Here is a 21,316-nt window from a genome sequence, read left to right as displayed (position 1 = left end):
TAGGGAAAACCATTTTCTCCACTAAAGGAGCTCTTTCTGCTCTTCAGGAACTGATGCTCTGTGAAAGGGGTGATCTTTTACAAATATGGTGGGAAGGAAGGAAGAAAGAAGAAATCTTTGCCACAACCTGGCTCTGCTATTGGGTAGTAACACGAGCCTGAGTGCATCTCTATCTGATAGCCCACTATCTGTGTGGGAGGTGTGTGCTCTGTCTGAAGACATTGCCCTTTCTGCTATTACACATTTTTGAGGTTTGAGGAACTCAGAAAATCCAAGGTGCCTTTCCCTCTCTCCAGGTCGTGGTCTGGCAGCATTTGTTTGGCTGGCATTGAGAGCAGTTTGCTTGAGGAACATATGGGGTAGTGAGCAATGCGCCCTCTTCCTTCTCCCTTAAAAGAGAAATGTTTAAAATACCAGCAAGATGGTGTCTGTTCTGTTCCTCCTGGAATACTCCATGCCCAACAGGAAAACTGCCCAAATTACAAACTCCTAGTTACCAAGGAAATGAAATTTGTTTCACTGAAAAGGGTTTCATTCACACTCTGAAACTTGCATCATTTTGTTGACTCGAATACCAAACTCACATATGGAAGAAAAGCTCTCTTTGTGAGATGGCTGACTCCAGACCTACCCCTTGGAACAGGGAGATTTAAACAAGTACCAACCCACCCCTCTGGGTCTCTGCCAGAAGGATCTAGAACAGAACAGATTATTTTCAAATAGGGAAAAATAAACCCACCAAACACTTGCACAAATTCAGATTTTCACTGTAGACTATCTAGAGGAGAGGACACAGCTTTTTCTTTGCCTTTATTAAAACACTTCACTGTCAAGTGGGACCAAAGGAGAATTTAAAGGGAGAGAACTGTCACAGCAGGAAGCTGGGAGAAGAGTTGATCTCATTGCAGGGGCTAAAATGTTAGCTAGGGTTAGGCAGAAAGAGGTTGATAAAGACCAACTAAAAGTTTGCCTCTGATTACACATTTTAGGTTTTACTATTCTAGTGTCACTACCTTTCCAGCATGGCACCATTTTGAATTCCATGAAACCTCAGCTTAACATCTATTCTCCTCCTCATGTGGCTGGAACATTAACTTGGTGACCACTACACCTCACAGAGATCTTGCCCAGGATTTTTGGGTAACAGCAAAGTTGTTTTGGAAAGGGTACATTATGCTAGTTGAGGCTGAGAACCGTGAGTCTCTCCCTTACCTGTCAGGCATCCTGCATTATTATTTGGAGGCTGAGGGGCTCCAGGAAGAGAAAACAAGAGAAGTTCTGTCTCGTTTTTGCTCACCTTGACCACCTTATGTTCACATTGTTGCCAGTCACTGTACAATGAAGCTGAGCAGTCCCTCCTGCAGGTACCGTGACACTTGGCAGAAGACCAGTGATCCTCAGCTCTCCTAGACCACAAGGGAAACAATCACTAGCAGGAAGACAATGCCAAGCTGCCCCTGGTAGCAGGAACATTCTCTCACAGGAAAAGCCCAAGGCATGCTATGCTTAGTTACGAGGCCCTAGGCCTTGAAACAGAATGTTTGGAACTAAAACGCTGTTGCTGTGGGGAATGTGGATTTCCTACAGGTGCTGGCCCAACGAAGGGCAAGTAACAGATAACTCGAAAAGCTTTTTCCTCAAACTGGACACAAGCACATTGCATGCACAGAAAAACCAATTCCTTAGTTTTTCCTTGCTTTTATACCCATTCCACACCAGTGTCCCATAAACAAAGCCCTGAGTCACTCCTACTGTGCCATTAGTCCTTCCCAGCTGCCTGGAGCACCACAACCTACTAGACACTTGCAGATTACCACTGAGTAAAATAACTCACTGTTCCCTTGTCCTCAAGCTGCCTGCTACACATCAGGTGTGAAACCAATAGGTGTGGCTAGATGAGAAGCCCACACTCCCCAGCCCTGCCTCTTGGCTGCACGTGTGTGCACAGACGTGCCATTCGTGCCCCCACCCACCCAGTACCTAGAGGTCGGAGCAGGACCTGGCGCTGGTCCTGGTCACGTCCGTTTGAGGCGATGCAGGTGAAGAAGCCGACGTCTTCAGAGCTGACCCGGCTGATCACCAGGGCCCCATCTGACTGCTGCCTGTGCCTGGGGAACAAAACCAGAAAGACCCTCAGCCTGTGCTTAGCTCAGGATGGGACTCCAGCTGCCACAGCTGAAGCTGACTCCTGTGCATAAGTTTGTAGTAACACTGAGCAAAGGTTTAGCAGCAGCTCAGTTCAACCTGCAATGTAACCCCTTGGCCTCAAGTCCCAGCGCTAGTGCTGCAGACTCTGGAAAAGCTCACTGTTAGAGAGAGCTGCTGGAAGCAGAGGGTGAGGGAAGCTGCAGCAGAGCAGCACCAGTAGCCCTGAAAGTTCACTGCAAGCACCCTGATCTCTCTCTTCGCTGTGAACTGACAACCCTGGCTCATAGACCAGCAGCTTTTTGGCAAATTTGCTTGCCATGTGTCCTCTTTCTGCTAATCTTGCAGATGAACACACTTCAGCTTTGGCTCCCTTGCAGACCCTGTATCACAGCTGTCCACTCGAGGGTTCAGTGTTTGGACTTCAGTCTGTGGGTGAGGCTGGGGCACTCAGGCAGCACAGTCTGGCCCTAACAGGGGAAGCTGGCCAGCATAAAATAGGCAGGCCCTAGCTGCACAGCCAGCAGCTTCAATTCTCTCAGGGGGGAGAGAGAGAAGACAGGGCAAGAAGAGGCTCTCCTCCCCGTCAACCTGCCTGTCAGTATGATGGGGCCACCTGGGAGCTCACCTGGGAGAGGAGAGGGGCTGCCCATCTTTCTTCCACTCAATGGTGAGAACAGGCGATGCTTCCACGGTGCAGGGCAGTCTGACTCTCTCCCCGATACTGGCCTCCACTACTGAGGGCTCACTCTTATCCATTCTCAATCTGCAAAGTCCACAAGCACAGCAAAAGATGCAGAAATTTCTTCATTCAGCATTTGACCTTCCTCACAAGGCTTTTGTAACCACAAGCCTTATTTTTTGCCTCCAACGGAAAAGGGTGGTCTCTGCACTCCCGTCAGAGCTCTGACACTTGCCATTACCAATGTTCACTCAGACATTCAGAAAAGAGCAGCCTCCATCAAATCCTGCTCTGGTTTAGCACAGCTTGGTGCTGCACTCCTGCCAGCCAGCTTAACCCTTTAGAGCCTGTTTCTTACAACATCCCTCTGGATAACAGCACAGGAAGTGTTAGCAGCATGAGCACATGGCAAATGGTAGCAGGTCCTAAGCATGGCACCAAACAAGTTTCCCCCAAGGTGCCTGTCTGGTGCACAGAAATAAGCATATGTTTTTGGGGGTGTGAGGAGGCCGTTGCCATCACCTGGCTGCACCAAAGGCCCAGAGTTGCCCACCCCCTTTGTGCAGCAACAAGATTGAGTCAGACTTTCACACTACTTATCTCCTCACGCTCTTTGCTCTCCTATGACTACAGCTAAACACCATTTTAGAAGGGAACTGTCCTGGTTTGAGCCAGGATGGCTTCATCCTGGCTCAAACCAGGACAGGAACTAAACCATAATGTTCCCAGAGTCAAATAAAACATCTTCTCACTGCCCCCCCTCCCCCGCCCCTTCTCTGACCTGAATTCTTGGTATCAAAAAACAAAACCAAAGAGCCTGAATTCAATGCTCCTAATTAAATGAATCGCTTCTTTCTTCTTTTTAAGCAGAAGAGGTTGCTGGAGAGTTCAGCAAACTGGCTGGGTTTAGGCTGGAAATTCAGAGGGAGAGATCAGATCATGGTCCCATTTAATCTGGAGTCCCAACATGCTGCATTTAAGGCAAAAATAATTTGTAGCCTCTTATTTCTATGGGGCCTAGAAGCACCAAAGAAACACGCAAGAAGCTATAGGATATACCACCCAGTACACAAGAGATAGTTTTGAGTCAAACTGATTTGTTCACAAAACATTTTTAAAAAATGGGTGGGGGTTAAACTAACAGGAGCTTTTTAAAAGATATATATGTGTCTATTCTGTGCTAGTTAAGCAGTTCTTATTCACTCTCCCTTTTTTCCAGAACAGGTTTCTCTTTCTGCCTACGCTACCTTGAACAGCTAAGGATGCTGCCCCTGATACTTCTACTTTCATTTTAGCCTAACTCCTTTGCTGTCAGCCTCCCTGGGTCTTTGCTCAGAATCTGCTTCTTTCAAGAGATGCTCGGGGAGGACAGAAGACAGCTTGCGACTGGGATCTTTGCCTGCTCCTGTTGTCAGCAGTTCAGTACTGCTTGCTTCCCAACTGTGCCCCAGAACAGCTGATCCAGGACCTTTCCAATTTTCAGCTTTTCTACATGAAGAGATGCCATATGGTTCATCAGCTGGGCATGGTGGACAAACTGTTGCTGTATGTGAGCTTACCTGTATGTGAACTGCTGATGCGCAGAGGAACCGGCTGTTTGTACAACCTTCCTGCCTCTGGAAAGCTCCTGATGCTGCTTGTTTCCCTTGGGAGGGACCCGACCTCTCTCACCCTCTGCCAGAGGAGCGCTTGGGTAGTCTATTCAAAATAAAATGCCATATGTGAATAAAAGGACCCTTCTTACTGTGACCTCTTGCGCAGGGTTTCTATGAGCTTGGGAGAGCTTGCTGAACTGGAGCCAAAGAGCCCTTCAGCCATCTGTTTTCTGGCTGACTCGTGCAGCAAGCCTGCGCTGTCTGCCCATCAGAGTCACAGACCTGCCAGCAAGCAATTTTAGACTCCTTTCTCTCCTCTGTCTGTGAACATCTTGCAGCATCCCTTAGGCCACAATGCCTTCTGCCCCATGTGTCATTGCTGGGACAAAGTACACTTCAGAGGCTACGGGGTGCCTTGCTGGCCCATCTTTTGAGACTAATCTTTCATATTTTTTTCTTTTTGTTTCTGAAATAAGGTGCGTTTTTCAGAACAAGGAATTGTTTTTGACCCAGCAGGACCTGCTTGGCCTAAACACTAAATATAAATGCACCAGCACAGACAGCTATGGCAGTCTGGTCACATAGCATGAGATGGAGGACCCAAGCAACCGCAGAAGACTCCTCTTTGGGAGCCTCCTTTCTGGGATCAGGAGGCAACAGATGGCTCTCAGGGAGGAAGACATGCTCACTGTGCTGGAAATGGGGTAGGGTTACAGTCAAGCCACAGCTCTGGTTATGGGGTGGCACTGCAGGCTGAGGCTTTATCATGAGACAACTGCAAAAGAAGCCTTGCTGCCTCCACACTCCCTCTTGGGCACCCCTACAGTGGAGAAGACTGACTGCTCTGACTAGCTCTTGGGACACTACTGCCATGGAGTGAGGGTGACACTGCTAGCACGGTGGGGCTGTGGAGAAGGTCTGCTCCTGCAGATGGCTTTACTGTTCCTGGTGTCAATAACCACTAATGAGGAGCCCTGAGCTGCCTCCTTGGTCTTATACAGAAGGTTAGTCACCTATGATCCGTAACTGAATCTGTCGGCTCTCGGTCCTCCCATCAGAAATGAGGCACGTGTAGGTCCCGGCATCCTCTGGCTTGACGTGGCTGATCACTAAGGAGCTGTCGGACTGGTAGGTGTGCCTGCAACAGGAGCCAGGGTGAACTGGCCATGGACAACAACTGGCCAAGGCAGAGCAGCCCTTCGTGCTGAGGTTACATAAACTGCCACCACGTACTGCCCTCCCCGACTTAGGAAATAACAAAACTCTGTTGACCACAGAGAGGTCATAGGCAGGGGAAACAATCGCAGCAGAAAGGAGGTCACGAACCGAGAGGAAACTGGGATGGGAAAACAAGGAACAGCTTTCAACAGCCCTCTCCCATGAGGAGGCAAACTGCCCTTCCAGGCAGGAGCTCGAGCCCCAGCAGTCATTTGCAAACAGAAAAGCAGAACTAGGCTTTTCTTAACTGTGTTTCTCATAATACAAAGTAATTGTCTGGCTCCAAACTGTTGCTGGAAACAACTTCCCAGGCTTTAAAAGCAGGTTTTTTTAAAAAATTGCATCTGAGGTGGGAGTGCCAGAAACTTCCAGCCTGAGGAACTCTGAGTTACTTTGGCTACAAGCTTCACCCTAGACTACTGACTTAGGGCTGCCCCAAGATGAATACAACAGAGACAACATTTTTCTGTATCACTTCCCATCTGGCAACTTCCATCAGTGCCTTGTTATGAAACAGCACCTGCTCTGCCCCATAACACTACCCAATGCCTCAATACTGTTGCATATCTATTCCTACTATGCACAGACCAGGTGGGCAGTTCATGCTCTTACGTCAATACATGGGCTTGTTTATTTGTTCATCCTTTTGTGGTTTGTGTTTTATTTAAAGAACATTAAGATCACAAATAAAGTGGGCAAGCATATTTGGCACTCAGCCCAGGAAAGAGTCCATCTGCTCTACGATGAAGGGAGCTAAGCTCACCTGTCAGAGGAGACTGGTCGGCTGTCCTTCAGCCAGTTCACTCTGGAGAAGGGGGACATGCCTGTCTTGCAGATAAGCTGGATGTTTTGTCCCACAACTGCTGTCACAAGAGAGGGCTTGTCTTCCTCCAGGATGGCTCTGAAAAAGAAAGTGGTTCATTGGCACCTCAGTTGCTCTGCTCTCCTCTGGGTCCTCCCAGCGTGACCCTGGATGAGTCACAATCCCAGGGCAAAGCAGGACCAGCCACCCATGGAGAGCTGAGCAGATGCACCAGGCAATGTGTCGGGAGCTCTCTCCTACATGGCAAAGGCTGCTCTGGGCAGACCAAATGCTACAGTATTGCCAGGGAGAGTGTCTTACAACCCTGCTCTTCTGAAGGAACCAGGTTCAGCTCAGCAAACAGACACAGATCCAGTGCCAACACATTTAGATCTAGTTCTATATGCTCCTGCATTTCAGGGCTCCTGACTCAAACTCTGTGTCTTAAAACTCTTTCCTAGAAAAGCCCACTGCAGCTCCATGTTGTGCTGTGGTAAAGGCTCTGAAGTTAGCGAGTCACTAAATTTGTTGGTCGTAACAAGAAAAACCCCTATGCATTCACATTCACTGTGTAAAAATGCCTCCCAGACAAAGATCTCAGGAGTCTGCAGTCTTTTCACACATACCAAACTTTCAGTGTTTCCAGAGAGCAGGGAGAGCACAAGGAAGGAGACAGCAGGTAACTCCAGGGCCTGAATAACTTGATTTACCAAAGGGCCACATATATACCAAATCCTTTCCGTGGTATTCCCAGTGAGGTGGTCCTGGCTGGATCAACACTCACTCCAGAGGAAGCTGCACTGATGCTTCACAATGAGCTAGCAGAACAGGAAAACAAACAAACAAACAAAAACCATCACCTGTGCAGAGCTTGTGCTGGGAACAAGTCTGCAGATGCCTGGTGCCCAAATCCCTCTGTCCTGGAAACATCCACTCCAAAAGCCTTATGCCACTGCTTGCCTTCCTGGGGCAGCACCTGCTGGGCACTGCTGCTCTGCCTCTCCCGGGGCCCGGGCTCTGCTGTTTCCCACAGGGGCAGCTGGCTCATGCTGTCCAGTCTGCTCCGCTGGGTGTTCCGGCGCTGGCTCTCCAGCACACCAGTCCTTGGCAAAGACTCTGGCAGCACCTCACTTCTCCAGCTGTCCCGTCTGTGGCTGCCTTGCGTGGGATGTGAAGCCTCATAAGCTCTTCCTTCTTGACTTGCAGACCCCCTTGGGGGTGAGTGCTGCTGACCCCCAGCCTCCCGCATCAGGGGGCGGGAGCCAGCCTGCTGGCGTTGCAGGGCTCCTGTGCCAGAAGAGGGCTGGTGCTCCTGGGGACTGTCCCCCCCAGAGTTGTGGCACACTCTCATGCACTCCTCCTCTGAGGCAAAGCTGTTTTTATTGCCATGGCAGCCCCCATACCAAAACCGGTTGCATTTGCCAACAACAGTCACAAAGTACCAGCGAGTGGTCCAGTTTGCGCAGGGGCCGTGAGCACTGGGCAGCAGGCATGTGACAGGATATGCTACCAAGAAGAGCAGAACAGAGGGAGATGTGAGGGTCACAAAGTACAAAGGTACAAGTGCTTCAAGCCACCTACCTAGATGATGTGATGGGTCTTGGGGGCAGAGGGCAGGAGGGAAAGCAGGACACCTGAGTTCTGCATGCAGCTCTGCTTTGAAACTGAGCAGCTGCTTGCATGCTTCCTTCTGCTCCAGTTTTGCCACTGGTGGAAGGAGATCTAACCTCAGAGACATTTCTGAATCTAGATACTAGTCAGATGCTTTATGGCCTTTCTTGGGGAGTGGTGCAGCTGCAAGGTTGGCTCTGGGGCGTCCCCTCCTGTAAAGGGCATGTGGCTGCTATTAGCACATTTCCAGCCCACAAAGCAAGTGGATTAGACCCAGTTGTGAAGCTTCATGCATTACAGAATACCCTGTCACACTGATATAAGAGGAGCACAGCCCAGTGTGTCTACAGACCAAGCTCTGTGCTCTTGGTCACAGGTATTACAGCCACATGCTGACAAACACTGGATGCAGGGCTATGGCTGAGGGTTCCCTTGCCAAGCTGTGGTTGAGAGGAGGATCCAGAGATCTTCACCTTCATCAAGGCAGCCCCAGAGGGCTGGCCACCAAGCAACCTCCATTCTGCAGCAAAAGGACAAGGCAACACAGAAGCAATGTGCCTGCAGAGGCTACAGCTGGGAACTAAAGGAGCAGAGATGCTTTTTCCCAGCAGCTCTAGTGCCCTCATAGTGCAGCAGGCACTGTATTGAACTCTGCTAGCTGCAACCATCCATGCAGTCCTGAGCAACACCTCCATCCTTAGCTGCTGCTCTCATTCCAGCCCTGTCCATGGGCTGTCAGAAGACTGAGCATAACCCTGATTCCCCAGAGAGGCCCTGCTTCTCCCAAACCTGGCTTCATATGGGTGTCCAGGCTTCAACAGGGTGTCTTCTCAGGGGCAAACAGCTCCCCAGAAGTCCTACAGTCTGACAGAGATCACACCAACACATTTCTGTCCCACTGTCAGTAGAGGACAACAAGAATTTCTGTCAGGACTGAACCATCTGGCTGCTTTACCACATGTCACAGAGAGCAGAGCCTCTACACTGGAAGCTTTCATGCACTACTGGATTTTGTGGGATTCTTCCTAAGTTCCTAAACCAGGAAGCCAAACCATCACTTACGGTAGTTGGGCCTATTGAGACATCCTTCCCCTTGAGGACCCGAAGCTGAAGTGACCTGGTCAAAACAGCAGCCGTACACAGAACCGCGGCACTCGCCCGGGGGGTGCTGCTGGGACAGGGCTCGGCTTGCCTTGGAGACAGGAATGGAAAGCCAAGAGTCACCATGCATCCATGAGGACAGCAAAGCACCATGTCCAAGGTGTCAGCTGCAGAAGGCCACTTGTTAGAGGAACCACTATTTATTGGTTTGTCTCCTAGTGGCTTTCATGTCAGCCATGGAGCCAGGGCTGCACTTTTCTGCAAAACAGCCCTAGCCAGCCCAGCAGCAGGCCAGGGGGGTTTTTCAGCTGGTGCCAGCAAGCACTCCAAGCTATGAGAGGAACTACCTCCCTGGCTATTTTGCCGTAAATTAATCTGCAGAGTTGACAAACAAAAACAATGAATAGTGGCCATGTTTTCCCCATTTTTCCCCCTAGAAATTGGACAGTAAGTTTCTGACCAACAGAAATTTTTTTTACTCAGGATTAGTCAATCAGTTCTACACAGGATTGTCTTCTAATTCTCAGACATCTCCCAACTGGTCATTCTGTCCCCTGCTTACAAAGGATCACAGGTGGATGCCTCAGGCTGAACGGGAGCAAAATGGGCCAAAGGGCTTGAAGCCATGCATGAAGGATTGGTCTTCAGCATTACTGGCAGAGGTGAGGCACAGCAGAAACACACAATCTGAGTTACTGAGTATCAAATCTGAAGCTTTGTATATGATAGAAAACTAAAACACAAAGGGATTTTATACTTACTGTGGGAGCAGGCACAGTGGGCTGATTTCTGCTCCCTTGAACATCAGGGTGATATTGTGGGCATCCCATGTTGTTTGGACCCTGGGCAGCTGATACTCCATCAGGACAGCATCCATACCTACAGGCACAAAGCAGAAGGGCTGTAGCAATACCTGACCCATCCAGCTCCATAGGCACAGGCTGTAAATTTCAGTGAGCCCCCAGGAAAGGCAATGCTTCCCTGCTCAGGCCTGTCTACTTCCAGCTACCTGTTTTGGTGACAAGTGCTGAAGGAGCAACCTCTCCCCAAAGGGCCTGAAGCTGGAGTGTGCCCATCTGGACAGCAGCCATGTGGGCTCTGATGACAGTCCTGAAAGCCAGTCCCTGCAGTGGGGTTCTGAGAGAAGCTGAGCTGATGGGAACCCGATGAGCGTGACCAGGTTTCCCAGCGAACAGGCAACAAGTTGATGCCGTGGTCCTTGGTGGATGGGAGGTGGTGATTCCCAGCAGTACTAGGGAGCATTCTTCCATCACCAGAATCTGGGGAGACAACTCCTTAAAGCATGCAAGGTGATCATCAAAATCTGGTCAGTTTGCCTCATCTCAGGTGTCTTTCACCTATCCAGGCTTTTCTGTATAAGGATTTCACCTTAATGTGTCTTCTGGTCTACTCTTCTGCTTGTCCTGAGGTCCACTTGCTCACTGACCTAACCATTATTCCTAACCATCTGCTGCATTACTGTGGTCCCCTTATATGATCCTTTCTTCTTCCTATGATCTGCTTTGGGCAGCATTTCACTCAGCCTGCACTTGAGTCATGCTGCCAGAGCCTGGGATCTATATACTGTCCAGTCTCTTCCACAGATTCAGATACTGCTCACTATTGCATAAAATAATTTACACTTTTCCCTGGCTCCACAGATCTCTAGAAGCCCATGAAACGAACAAGAGAAATAAAGAAAAGGAGGAACCTTTCCCTTTCTACATGCAGTTTCAAATCCACCATCACCAAACCCCCAAACTAAGGCAATTCCTCCCAACCTGTGGCAGGGCTGCTCGGGTTGTAACGCGTCAGCAAGGACTGGCGAGTGGCATCGTATCCCATCGTGTCCTGCATACTGGGAACCTCTGCAAAGACAGACATACACAAAGTAAGTGCAGTTAGTCCAGCCCTATGTTCTAATCATTGCAGGAGCCAACAGGAGACTACAGTTGATGAAAATGTCTTTTCTCCTGGAACAGCTGCTGAGCAGCAATTGGATTGGATTGTCAGGACAGTGACCTGCAATGGGCAAGCAGACAAAAGTCAGCATTTGGGCTCTGCCATGAAGATGAGACACAGGCAGCAAGCAAAATCTTCAGAGTGACTGTGCCTCCCTTATAGCTGGTTCACAGAGGGATGAGAGTTGTCTATAGCTTTTAGCTACTGAGCCTTTCTCAACTAGGAGTCTTGGGGTCAATCTGCAACACACACTGGGACAGGGTCATCGCAGAATACTGAATTCAAAATGGGCATACATCAATTTTGTTCCCAAGCCTGTTACACACATTTCAAACGGCACAGGTACTGGGACTCTGAAGATGCCATAGTTATGTGCACAAACCATAAATGCACAGGGTAGAAACAAGCAGGCAAGTGGCTGAGAACATAAGCTGGTGCAGAGCTGTGAATTTCTACTCCTGAACAAAAGCATCTTAGGAAAAGCTAGGTGTGCAGCAATACCACTCACGCTGTGGCAGGTAGCAGGGCTGTGTGTTGCAGCTACCCAGGGTGGCTGGTTTCTGTGGCTGGACGGCTTTGCATGTCTCGGGACTGTAGAATTTGGAGTCTCCATCAGCACAGATGACTTGGCGTGTCCGGATGCCTGAATTGCAGCTCTTCGAACACTTGGGCACAGAGACAAAGCAAGTGAGCTGGCAGCAGAGGCTGAGGCAGAAACCCCACAGACCAGAAGTGTGGAACAGCTGCATGATGAGCTGCAGGCTGAGCACAGCTTCCTCCACCAAGGCAAAGCAATAAATACTTCAGCTGGATCCATCTGAACAATTAGAAAGCCATACTTTAAACCATTTTACTAAGTGTTCCACCCAGCTGTGAAGCATTAGGCTCTGAGCCACCCTTAGCCTGTAACATCCAGATGAGCTGCTGTTACCTACAGTGGTGTGGCAGGGAGCTGGAGTGAACTTTTTCAGCCTGACCTGAAGGCATTTCCATACTATGGGGATCCACCAGCTGTGAGAGGGTCAGTTTTGAACTATGCATTCAAGAACAACAGGAAAGAAAACTGGTGGCTTTCTTGTAAGCAGCTAACTGGAGCTTCTCTAACTGGAAGCTGTGTAAGAGGAAGAAGCAATGAGCAGTAGCTCTGTGGAGGGCAGAAGATGAAATATTTGTGTAACCCACCTGCTCATGGCAAGCTCTATGAACATTTAGATATTATTTCTCTCTCTTATTCTGATCAAGGTAGGAACACCTTTCTCATATTGGAAGTCAGGAGCCAGGAGAGATTAGATTAAGGTATGCAACTTCTTTAGCTGTTATTAAAATTTGGCTGACATCTTATGAAGACCCATGTTTTAACTCAGAACAAGCTGGTTTGGCTAGCAGAGAAGGGAAAAAGTGCGGTTGGAAGTCACATGGATCTACCCCTACCTCTTTCCCCCTGGCACTTTTCCCAGGTTGAACATAGTTTGACTCAATTCACAAAAACAAGACTAATCCAGCTGAAGCCCAGTTTATCTGATCACAAATAGGTACTTTAAACCATAGCACCAAACTCAGTGACCAGTCTTGAAGCCCAGAGCTCTAAGCCACACTCAGCCAGAGTTTTCTTCTGCTATTCACAGTGACTGAGCAAAGAACTGGGAATAAGCAGTAAGACTAGATTGTTTCAGTTTATTGGCTGCATTTTGCCATTGCCACTGAAACTATAATCCCCTCCTCAGAAGGATTTATTTTTGTAGCAGCTGCATACAAAGCAGGAAGCAGATTAACTGGAGCATTACTAGTGCCAATGCAACTGTGAGCCAAGGGGCTGGTAATGAAGCAGCACAGGCTCCCAGCCTCAACCCACGTGCAGGCTGCACAGATCAAAGCTTGTCTGCAAGGAGTACAGCGATATCATCAGTTATTCCCGAACCAGGAAAGTGTGATGCTCACCAGGCCCCAGTCTCCAACGTGCCAGCCAATCTCCTGGATGCAGTTCTCCTTAAGGCAGGGCTGAGTGGCTGATGGCTTTGGCTCCATCAGGCAAGCAAAGTCCTGAGCCTGAGAGCCCTGCTGCGTTCTGCAGGTGACAGTCCGGGTCTGGACCCCTTCCCCACAGCTTGCTGAGCACTGCAGAAAGAGCCCAACAATTATAAGGAAGCACCTGATTTCCACATGCTTTTCCAGGTTGTGCTCCCTAACACTAGGACGGAACACCACCGTGAGGTTGTCTAGAACAACCAACCATCGTTAAACTAAAATGGGATGGGAGTTAGCAGAGTAGTCATTTATGCTGTAGAGGAGACAATAAAGCATTGTGGATAGGAACTGGGAGACTGGGAGCTCATTGGCCTAGTCATATAATTTCTCCTGCTCTCTACCAAAGAAGACATGGAGAATGAATTTGGAAAAATACCAATACTACAGAATAAACTGAGAACAATAAATGGCAGGAAATACCCGGAAACTCATGTTTTTTAATTCCTAATTAAAATCAGCTCAAGATAAATAATTCAAGGGAAGATAAATCAGATTCTTGTATTGCTTGTGTCTACTGCCTGAAGACTTTGTGCTCCATTTTTACTGTGTGGAGCTCTGGCAGAATTTCTATACTAGTTACTGGTTTGTGACATTTTCAATGCCCTCTTGAATTCACAGTGGTGTTTCCTGGAATCCAGCCTAATTCTCCATGAATCACCAAGGTTCTTACAGAGAGCATTAACCTGGAGACAGTCTGAATTACTTTAGATGTGCTTCCCAACTGAGTTTCAGCCACTCATTTCCTAGAGTCACCTTTTATCTCTGAGTGTACACGAAATGCAGTAGCTTTTGAGAACCCTGGAATGATCCACATAGGAATCAGTTTGTAAGAACATGACTTGGTGCCTTCCCCAAACAGTGCTCTTGCTCCACAACCCTGAAGTCACCTCAGTATTCTCACAAGAGGGAAAACCAAACCAAAGCAAAACAAAACACTCCAAAGCCACAGACTTTACAGTCTAGGTTATCATGCCTTAAAGTTACTTATGCTGTGGCACCACTCAAAGTACCACCACCAGATGGTAAGCCAAATCTTGCAAGCATGCATGTGCTTCTTTTAAAAAAAGGAAAATTCACTTGTGCTTTAGGGACTGAGTACACACCACCTTTACTCTCTAAGCCTTTGGAACAAAGGATGCTCTCTAAATGCCTGGCTGGCAGCATTGAACACGTACAGTTTGAACGGCTTCCTCTCCTGGAAGTATAAATGCACACAGCATCAAAAAAGCACCGAGTGGCTGCGTTCAGAGAAGCCCTGCACTGACACACAGCAGGTCCCCAGTGTTTCAGCAGCATCTTGCTCACCAACTGTTGTGCTTTCAGTACTGCTGTCCAAGGCTACTCATGCTGAGGCAGCAGGATGCATGGGAACAAACAGCCCAGGCAGGAGCCATGGGCTCATGTTTTGCAGAGGAAGGAGTGTCACCGCACATCACCAGCTGATGGACAGCAGCTCTCATGCCTACCTTCCCCTGGCCACAGTCAGAAACTCAGCCAGTGCCAGGCATAGTGGATCTGATCAAAATACAGGAGTGGGGAAAACACCAGTAGAGAGGAGAAAATGTGATGGGAGGAGCAGAGGTGCAGGGGCACGCGCAGTTTTGAGGAACAGAGATATATTTGTAGAAGGGCACAGCTGCCAGCTAGTTGAGACCCTGCTTGGAGAACTGCAGGGACAAGCCCTGCACCTCTCCACGTCACCTACCAGGGACGCGCACCTTTGACAATCCCAGAAAAGGAGCCTGGCTCTCTACCCCCAAGCTTTGGCAGCCCCTCCTGCAGAAGGTGCCAAGAGGCAGCCGCCTGCCCGCACGAGCTCACCTGGGACCAGGGCCCGGTGCTCCAGGTGGCACAGGGCCTCAGGTTGCAGGGCTGGCTGCTGCGCGGCTGCCGGGCGAAGGCCACGCACTCCGCCGCCTCCGCCACCCCCTGCGGGCTCTGCCCGTCAAACGCCGCGCAGTACACGGAGCGCGTCTGGGTGCCCCTGCCACACGTTGCTGAACAGGGTCCCCACTCTCCTGTCTTCCACCTGCAGGTCACAGAATCAAGCAGACACACGTAAGCCCAGCTAAACTGCCCAGAGGCACAGGGGAGGCCGGCGCCATGTCCCTGCGGAAGTCAGACAGAGAAAATGTCCCTTTGCAGAACAGAGCCAGAGGCAAGTTCCCATTTGGCCAAGTGCTGCCCAGCTTAGTTGGCAATGCAGAGCACGAGTCCCACTCCAGAGCCAAAACCCCACTTGTTTCTCTGGAGCTGCAGAGCTCTCACACAGGGGGAAGATTTCTCTCCATGGCTTTTGGTCTCCTGATGTCTGAAAAAATATCACGCCTGGAATGGAACACCAAAGAAAAAGAAAGAAAAATCAAAGAAAACAATCCAGATCAGCTAAAAGGAAAGCAACTCACACCAGCCTAACCACCCATTACACTCCAGCTGTTACCAGAAACAACAAAAACAAGCCAAGACCTCACTCTACCTGCAAACCATGCCAGACACTCTCAGAAGTGCTTGTGAATGTTGTGCTAACTCAGACACATTCATAGCCTTAAGATACTCTTCTTTATTGCTAAAAATGTAAATACCAACCCCAAACTGAACGACCTTTGCTAAAAAAATACGTTCCCTTCGGAAAGGGAACAACTACAGCAAATAGAAACCACCTAGAGCAGCATGTCTGCAGGGCTCAAAACAAATTCATTGATCAAGATTTTTCAGAAGCTCCAGTGGGAACAACCACACCCCTTCCCCAAAACTGTATTCTGCCTCCTGTAAAACAAATGTACAGTTTTAGAAAGGCTGTATGGGCTGGACGGGCTTACCTACAGCTTCCTTCAATTGTGAGTCAAGATATCTTCTCTGACACTTGTTACATTTCCTTTGTAAGACAGAGTCAACCATTAAGCTGGGATCCCAAAGAATTGCAAGTCCTAAGCTATTAGCAGTTTGCTCAGGGACAACTCTTCTGCTTTGGATCTTTTCTATTTCCCATGCCTCAGTGTACTTTGTAAGTACTGTATCTGTCACATCCTTGTATCACATCACAGTACACAGGCCCTTTTCTGCCTGCTATAGGGCCCATGCCAAAGAAATAAGAGCTTTTGAGAAGCACTGAGGCTTTTGCTATGGCACACAGGCATTCTGGCCAATGTTTCAAGCACCCAATCCATCATTCTTTATTTTCCCTTCTGTTCTTTTATTTATCTTGATAAGCCAAACAAAAAAATCTTCCAGAACATATCTTCACCTCTCTATTGTGATTCCACAGAAAAAAACAATTACCAGGATAAGCATCCAAAAGCTATGAAGAAACTGTCCCTTTCTCAGTCCCAGAAGAATCAAGTTACCAGGAACACACACAAGCACCTCAGCAAAGCTGCCAGCCAGCACCCTCCACCATTATTTTCTTGGGAAAAAAACAAAAGCAAAGCACCATCCACAGCTACCACCAGTGCCAAAGAGGAAAGTCCCCACACCCTCACAGACTGCAATGGGCAACCAGGTGGAGAGCAGAAGAGAGAAGCTGCCTTCCTTTGCTTTCTGTCACTGCTTTCTTCTTGTTACCTCTTCATCTGAGAGTTCCAGGCTCCACTGTGGTTCCAGGCTTGTGGCAGATAGATGTAAGAAGTCCTTTATACACAGAAGAAAGGATTTAAAGAACTTAAGTAGCTACAGTCTACTGGGTATTCAGAAATGCTCCCAGGTTTCCAAGTGTCTTCTCACCCTCAACAGCCCTCTCACCAGCCTCCACTGCACCCACCAGGTGCAGAATGAGATAGACAGTGAGATACACAGCTAAGGCTCTGGTTACAGCTCTGAACGCCTATGTAAAAGCCAAGTGAAGCCAACTGCAAGGCTATGCCAGCAAGAGACAAGCTGGAAAAGGCTGGATAAAGAGGTTTAAAAAATCCACAGAATTAAAATATTCCAGAATTCATCCCTTTCTAAGAGGAAGGACATGGGGAATGCAGAAATTATATTTAAAAATTACATCCTCTGACCTACTGCTCTGGTTTTGCAGGCTCCAAGTAAAGAAAACAAAAAGCAGAGAATCTGTTTCTTATCCCATGGGTTAGAAGATTATCTTCCAAGATCATACTCTGGAAAGCATATTTAAATGGTCTATAAAATTGCATTAGAAAGGGTGTGATTAGTAGGTCAAGAGAGGTTCTCCTCCCCCTCTATTCTGCATTGGTGAGGCCACATCTGGAGTATTGTGTCCAGTTCTGGGCTCCTCAGTTCAAAAAGGACAGGGAACTGCTCAAGAGAGTCCAGCGCAGAGCTACGAAGATGATTAAGGGAGTGGAACATCTCCCTTATGAGGAAAGGCTGAGGGAGCTGGGTCTCTTTAGCTTGGAGAAAAGGAGACTGAGGGGTGACCTCATCCATGTTTACAAATATGTAAGGGGTGAGTGTCAGGGGGACGGAGTTAGGCTTTTCTCAGTGATGACCAGTGATAGGACAAGGGGTAATGGGTGTAAATTGGAGCATAGGAAGTTCAAGGTGAATATCCGAAAAAATTTTTTTACTGTGAGAGTGACAGAGCACTGGAACAGACTGCCCAGGGAGGTTGTGGAGTCTCCCTCACTGGAGACATTCAAAACCCACCTGGATGAGTTCCTGTGTGATGTACTCTAGGTGACCCTGCTCTGGCAGGGGGGTTGGACTAGATGATCTCTCGAGGTCCCTTCCAGCCCCTAAGATTCTATGATTCTATGATAAAATCCACATAGGACATATTAAGCCCTTTCCTCGTATACACAGAAATGCTCTTCACAGTGTTATCTTCACCATTGCTTGTTTTGGGGTGTCTCTGAGAAGTGAAACATTTTCTTGGAGAGAACCATGCTGGAGGGCACGAGAAGTGAGATGATCGTACTTTTTCTTGTTTCCAAAAGCACCTCAGGAAGAAGTCAAAGTCCAGAAGAGGAGAGGAAATCTTACCGTTTTGTCTGGGGACAAGGCTGACGGCCACATGTCTGGGTATTGTTTGGTTGTGGCTTATTCCTGCACATATAGTCTGGATAAATTTCATTGTCTATGGTACAAAACACCAAGCGGGATTGGAAACCTGAAGGAGAAGCAAGACAGAACCCTGATCAGTGCCAGACACCCAAGGCTAGGTTTGCAACCCACTGTTGTTGGCAAAACAATGTTCCTGAAGTAGTGCAGAATGACACCCACTCCAGCCAGCCTGAAAAGAGTCGGGTGCAGTTCTTGGTCCACCACCTTATATGTATGAATGATGCCTCCCCATAGTATAGGAGTCCACTGGAAAGGCAAGAGAGACAGAATAGTTCTGTGTAGCTAAGGGACATTTCCCTGTTATTTTATGGATTGAGGTTCTCAAGGGAAGTGCCATATCTATATATCACACATCAAGGAACCCAGCATGGTGTGTGCAGTACACAGCATCAGAGCTGGGGGCCTTCTGTTAGACTCAGAAAGTCAGTCTTATGAAGAGTGGATACGGGAGAAAAACTTGTAACTCTTCAATGATTCCTATAGGATAAGGGTGCCCGGTCAAGACAGCATCAGCCCCTACAACCCCAGTATGGTGAAAGCTGTCATAATGGCTATCAGCACAGTAGACCAGAACAACTTGATAGGAACTCAATACACCAGTCAGATGGAGAGGTTTTCTGTTTGATTATGGGTTTTGGTTTGTTTGTTGAGCTTAAAATTCATAACGTTAACCCATGGAAGAACGTGTAAACTGAACGTGAGGTGACACCGCAGCAGATCTGACAGTTCCTCTGAAGAGGGTGAATCTTCCAGGCTATGGTAGAGGGAAATTATGTGATTCACTTATGTAGGCCAGTTTGGAGAGGACCTCTCAAATGGTTAAAAAGGCCTGAAAAGGACATGAAGAACTGAAGCAAAACAAAACAAAGGCTATTTATGAAGATTCTTAACAGATCCTAGAAACAAGTCGGAGGACTAGGGCATGTAAAATGACAGGACAAGCATGGGACACAGGCCTGTTGTGACCCTCCCTTAACAAAACCTTAGCTGCCTCCTGCAGATACCTGGTGCTGCGTTCCAGCAGGAGTCTCCTGGGAAGCAGCTGCAGAGGGCAGCACACAGTCACACTGTCCTCAGGGTGTGGATACAAACCCCACACGAGCCGCCAGGGACCAGGACGTCTCCCCTTACCTCCTCCACACTCAGAGCTGCACTCACTCCAGGAACCATAGCTCCAGCTGTAACCTGACGTCTGTCCTTGCACAGGCAGGTAGTACTCATACTGTACCCCTGGGTTCGGCTCCTGGCTGATGAGCTGTGAAAGCATGGGATAAAGTCATGGAAATAAGAACAGCAGCACCTTTCCCATTAACAGCACTTCCCCAAGGTGTCTGACGGTTTGAGCTGACTGGCTTCCCACCTCATCAAGGAGCACTTATTCTCCATGCTACATTTTCTCCTTGCCTTCTGTGATATTCTAGGGAGCATTTTTTTCAGAGAAGGGTGCATTCAACCCTTCCAGAGACAGAAGATCCAGCTGCTCCCGTGAGAGTACGTACCCTGCAGCACACTACAACAAGAAGTGCTCTAGAGCCTGTCCCTGTCCCAACACCATCAGTGGTGGAGGTCAGAGCCCAAGGGAAAAAGCAGGAAGCCAACACCAAGCCTAGCCCTGCTCCTTTCTGGGAACCAAAACCAGAGCTCCCTGGGACACCCTCACTTCCACACTGTTCCCCAAGTGGTCCCCCACTCCCACTGCCCCACGGCACAAAGCAAGGGCTGCTACGCAAAGCAGGAGAGCAAGAGCATCAAGGAGAGGCAGGCACAGCCACGCACCTCGATGACGAGCGGTTCAGTGGTGGGACCACGGGCATGGAGGAGCTCCGGGGCCAGGTCACCCTCTGAGCCACGGTCATAGTGCAGAACTGTGCTGGCTACATGCAGGGCTCTGCTGAAGTCAATGGTCCAGTGCCCGTTCAGATAATACTCCCCTTGCACGTTCTTGACAGCTGGACAAACCCACATGCCAGAGAACAGAAGGGAGTAAATTAACATACCTATAACCTGACACCAGGCTTCAGGTGCCACAAGACAGAGCCTGCTCTAGACTTTCAGGGTATTGCTAATATATAGAGCTCTCAGCTCTGCCATTGGAACCCCAGCTCCTTCAAATCGGCATTGCAACCCTGTAAGTGTGGCAACAATCTAATACAGCAGCATCTACCAACACAGCAAAAATTCACACAGCAGAGAGGACCATAAGAACTCAACACAGATGCTCATGTTTCAACGCTGCATCACAGGTATAGAAAAAAAAAAAAAGACACCATCATCCTCCAACAGCACTGACCCCTGGAACGCTCTCCTGTCAGAGGTTGTCCCACAGTCAAACAGTGGTTCTCGCCAGCTTTGCTGCAGACCAAGCCCTTTTTTGCTGCACCAAAGGCCTCCAGAATACCCCAGCCCTGTCTCTGCACTCCCCACAGCCTGCCTCCTGCTTAACACTAAGGTGTAGGCTTCACACCCTACTGCCTCCATGTCACTATCCTGCTCATCAGACTTTCTATACAGAAGACAAAGACTTTGATGTTGCTTCCAGCTTTCTACAAAGGAAAATATCACCATGTTGATCTGTCTGAAGCATTGGAGGAATCAGAAAAAGGATGAGTATTGGCTTTCTTCACTGGAATTTCCTCAGCCCTGCCCAGAAATCTGGGTGAGGACTTTTACCCCTTCTTTTTGCCCTCTGAGGCATGACCAGAGTTTGAGATCATAGTGACAAATACCCAAAAGATTTCTAGGGTGAAAAGAAGCCCATCCCAACTTTTGGGTGGCAGGAGTACTTTCAGGGTTTACATTCACCAAGCAAATAGAAGAACTCATAGCCAAATTTTATTATATCAGCTAGATTCCTTGTAAGTGCCAGGCAGGAAGTCTGAACATGGTTGGGTCTTTTTATTCCCCACCTAACAGCAAGACCACCACAGAAGTGAAAAAGAGGTTAACCTGAAGCCCAGGGTTGAGCATCATTAGCTCTTCAAGAATACTCAATATTCAGATCTTGATTTTCAGAGAGATTTTTCTTCTGCTGTAACAAGCCCTCAAGGCAAACATCTCAAAGCCTGGTGCATCTGTAAACCAAATTTCAATGCAATGGCTGGAATCCAAATGGTTCTGACATATTCTGACATCAGTCTTACCCAGAAAATTCCT

The 21,316-nt window shown here is 48.5% G+C and overlaps 1 protein-coding gene across 1 annotated transcript in view; it reads right to left on the bottom strand.

Moving 5' to 3' along the window:
* Window positions 1-21,316, bottom strand: part of PAPLN (papilin, proteoglycan-like sulfated glycoprotein) — a 50,324-nt gene that overhangs the window by 1,692 nt on the left and 27,316 nt on the right. The window contains 19 exon segments of the mRNA XM_009999749.1: window positions 1,298-1,406; window positions 1,981-2,108; window positions 2,774-2,911; window positions 4,387-4,525; window positions 5,436-5,560; window positions 6,404-6,541; window positions 7,303-7,948; window positions 9,116-9,245; window positions 9,916-10,033; window positions 10,164-10,434; window positions 10,936-11,022; window positions 11,625-11,781; window positions 13,055-13,231; window positions 14,963-15,170; window positions 16,703-16,768; window positions 18,083-18,209; window positions 19,295-19,418; window positions 19,940-20,112; window positions 21,304-21,316. The exon segment at window positions 21,304-21,316 is cut by the window's right edge and continues 13 nt beyond it. Coding sequence (XP_009998051.1) covers window positions 1,298-1,406; window positions 1,981-2,108; window positions 2,774-2,911; window positions 4,387-4,525; window positions 5,436-5,560; window positions 6,404-6,541; window positions 7,303-7,948; window positions 9,116-9,245; window positions 9,916-10,033; window positions 10,164-10,434; window positions 10,936-11,022; window positions 11,625-11,781; window positions 13,055-13,231; window positions 14,963-15,170; window positions 16,703-16,768; window positions 18,083-18,209; window positions 19,295-19,418; window positions 19,940-20,112; window positions 21,304-21,316 — 3,074 coding nt within the window.

This window comes from Chaetura pelagica, unplaced genomic scaffold (assembly GCF_000747805.2).
Source record: "Chaetura pelagica isolate M959 unplaced genomic scaffold, ChaPel_1.0 scaffold416, whole genome shotgun sequence".
NCBI lineage: Eukaryota > Metazoa > Chordata > Aves > Apodiformes > Apodidae > Chaetura > Chaetura pelagica.
The sequence above is the reverse complement of the archived record's forward strand: the minus strand, read 5'-3'. Positions and strand labels throughout refer to the sequence as shown.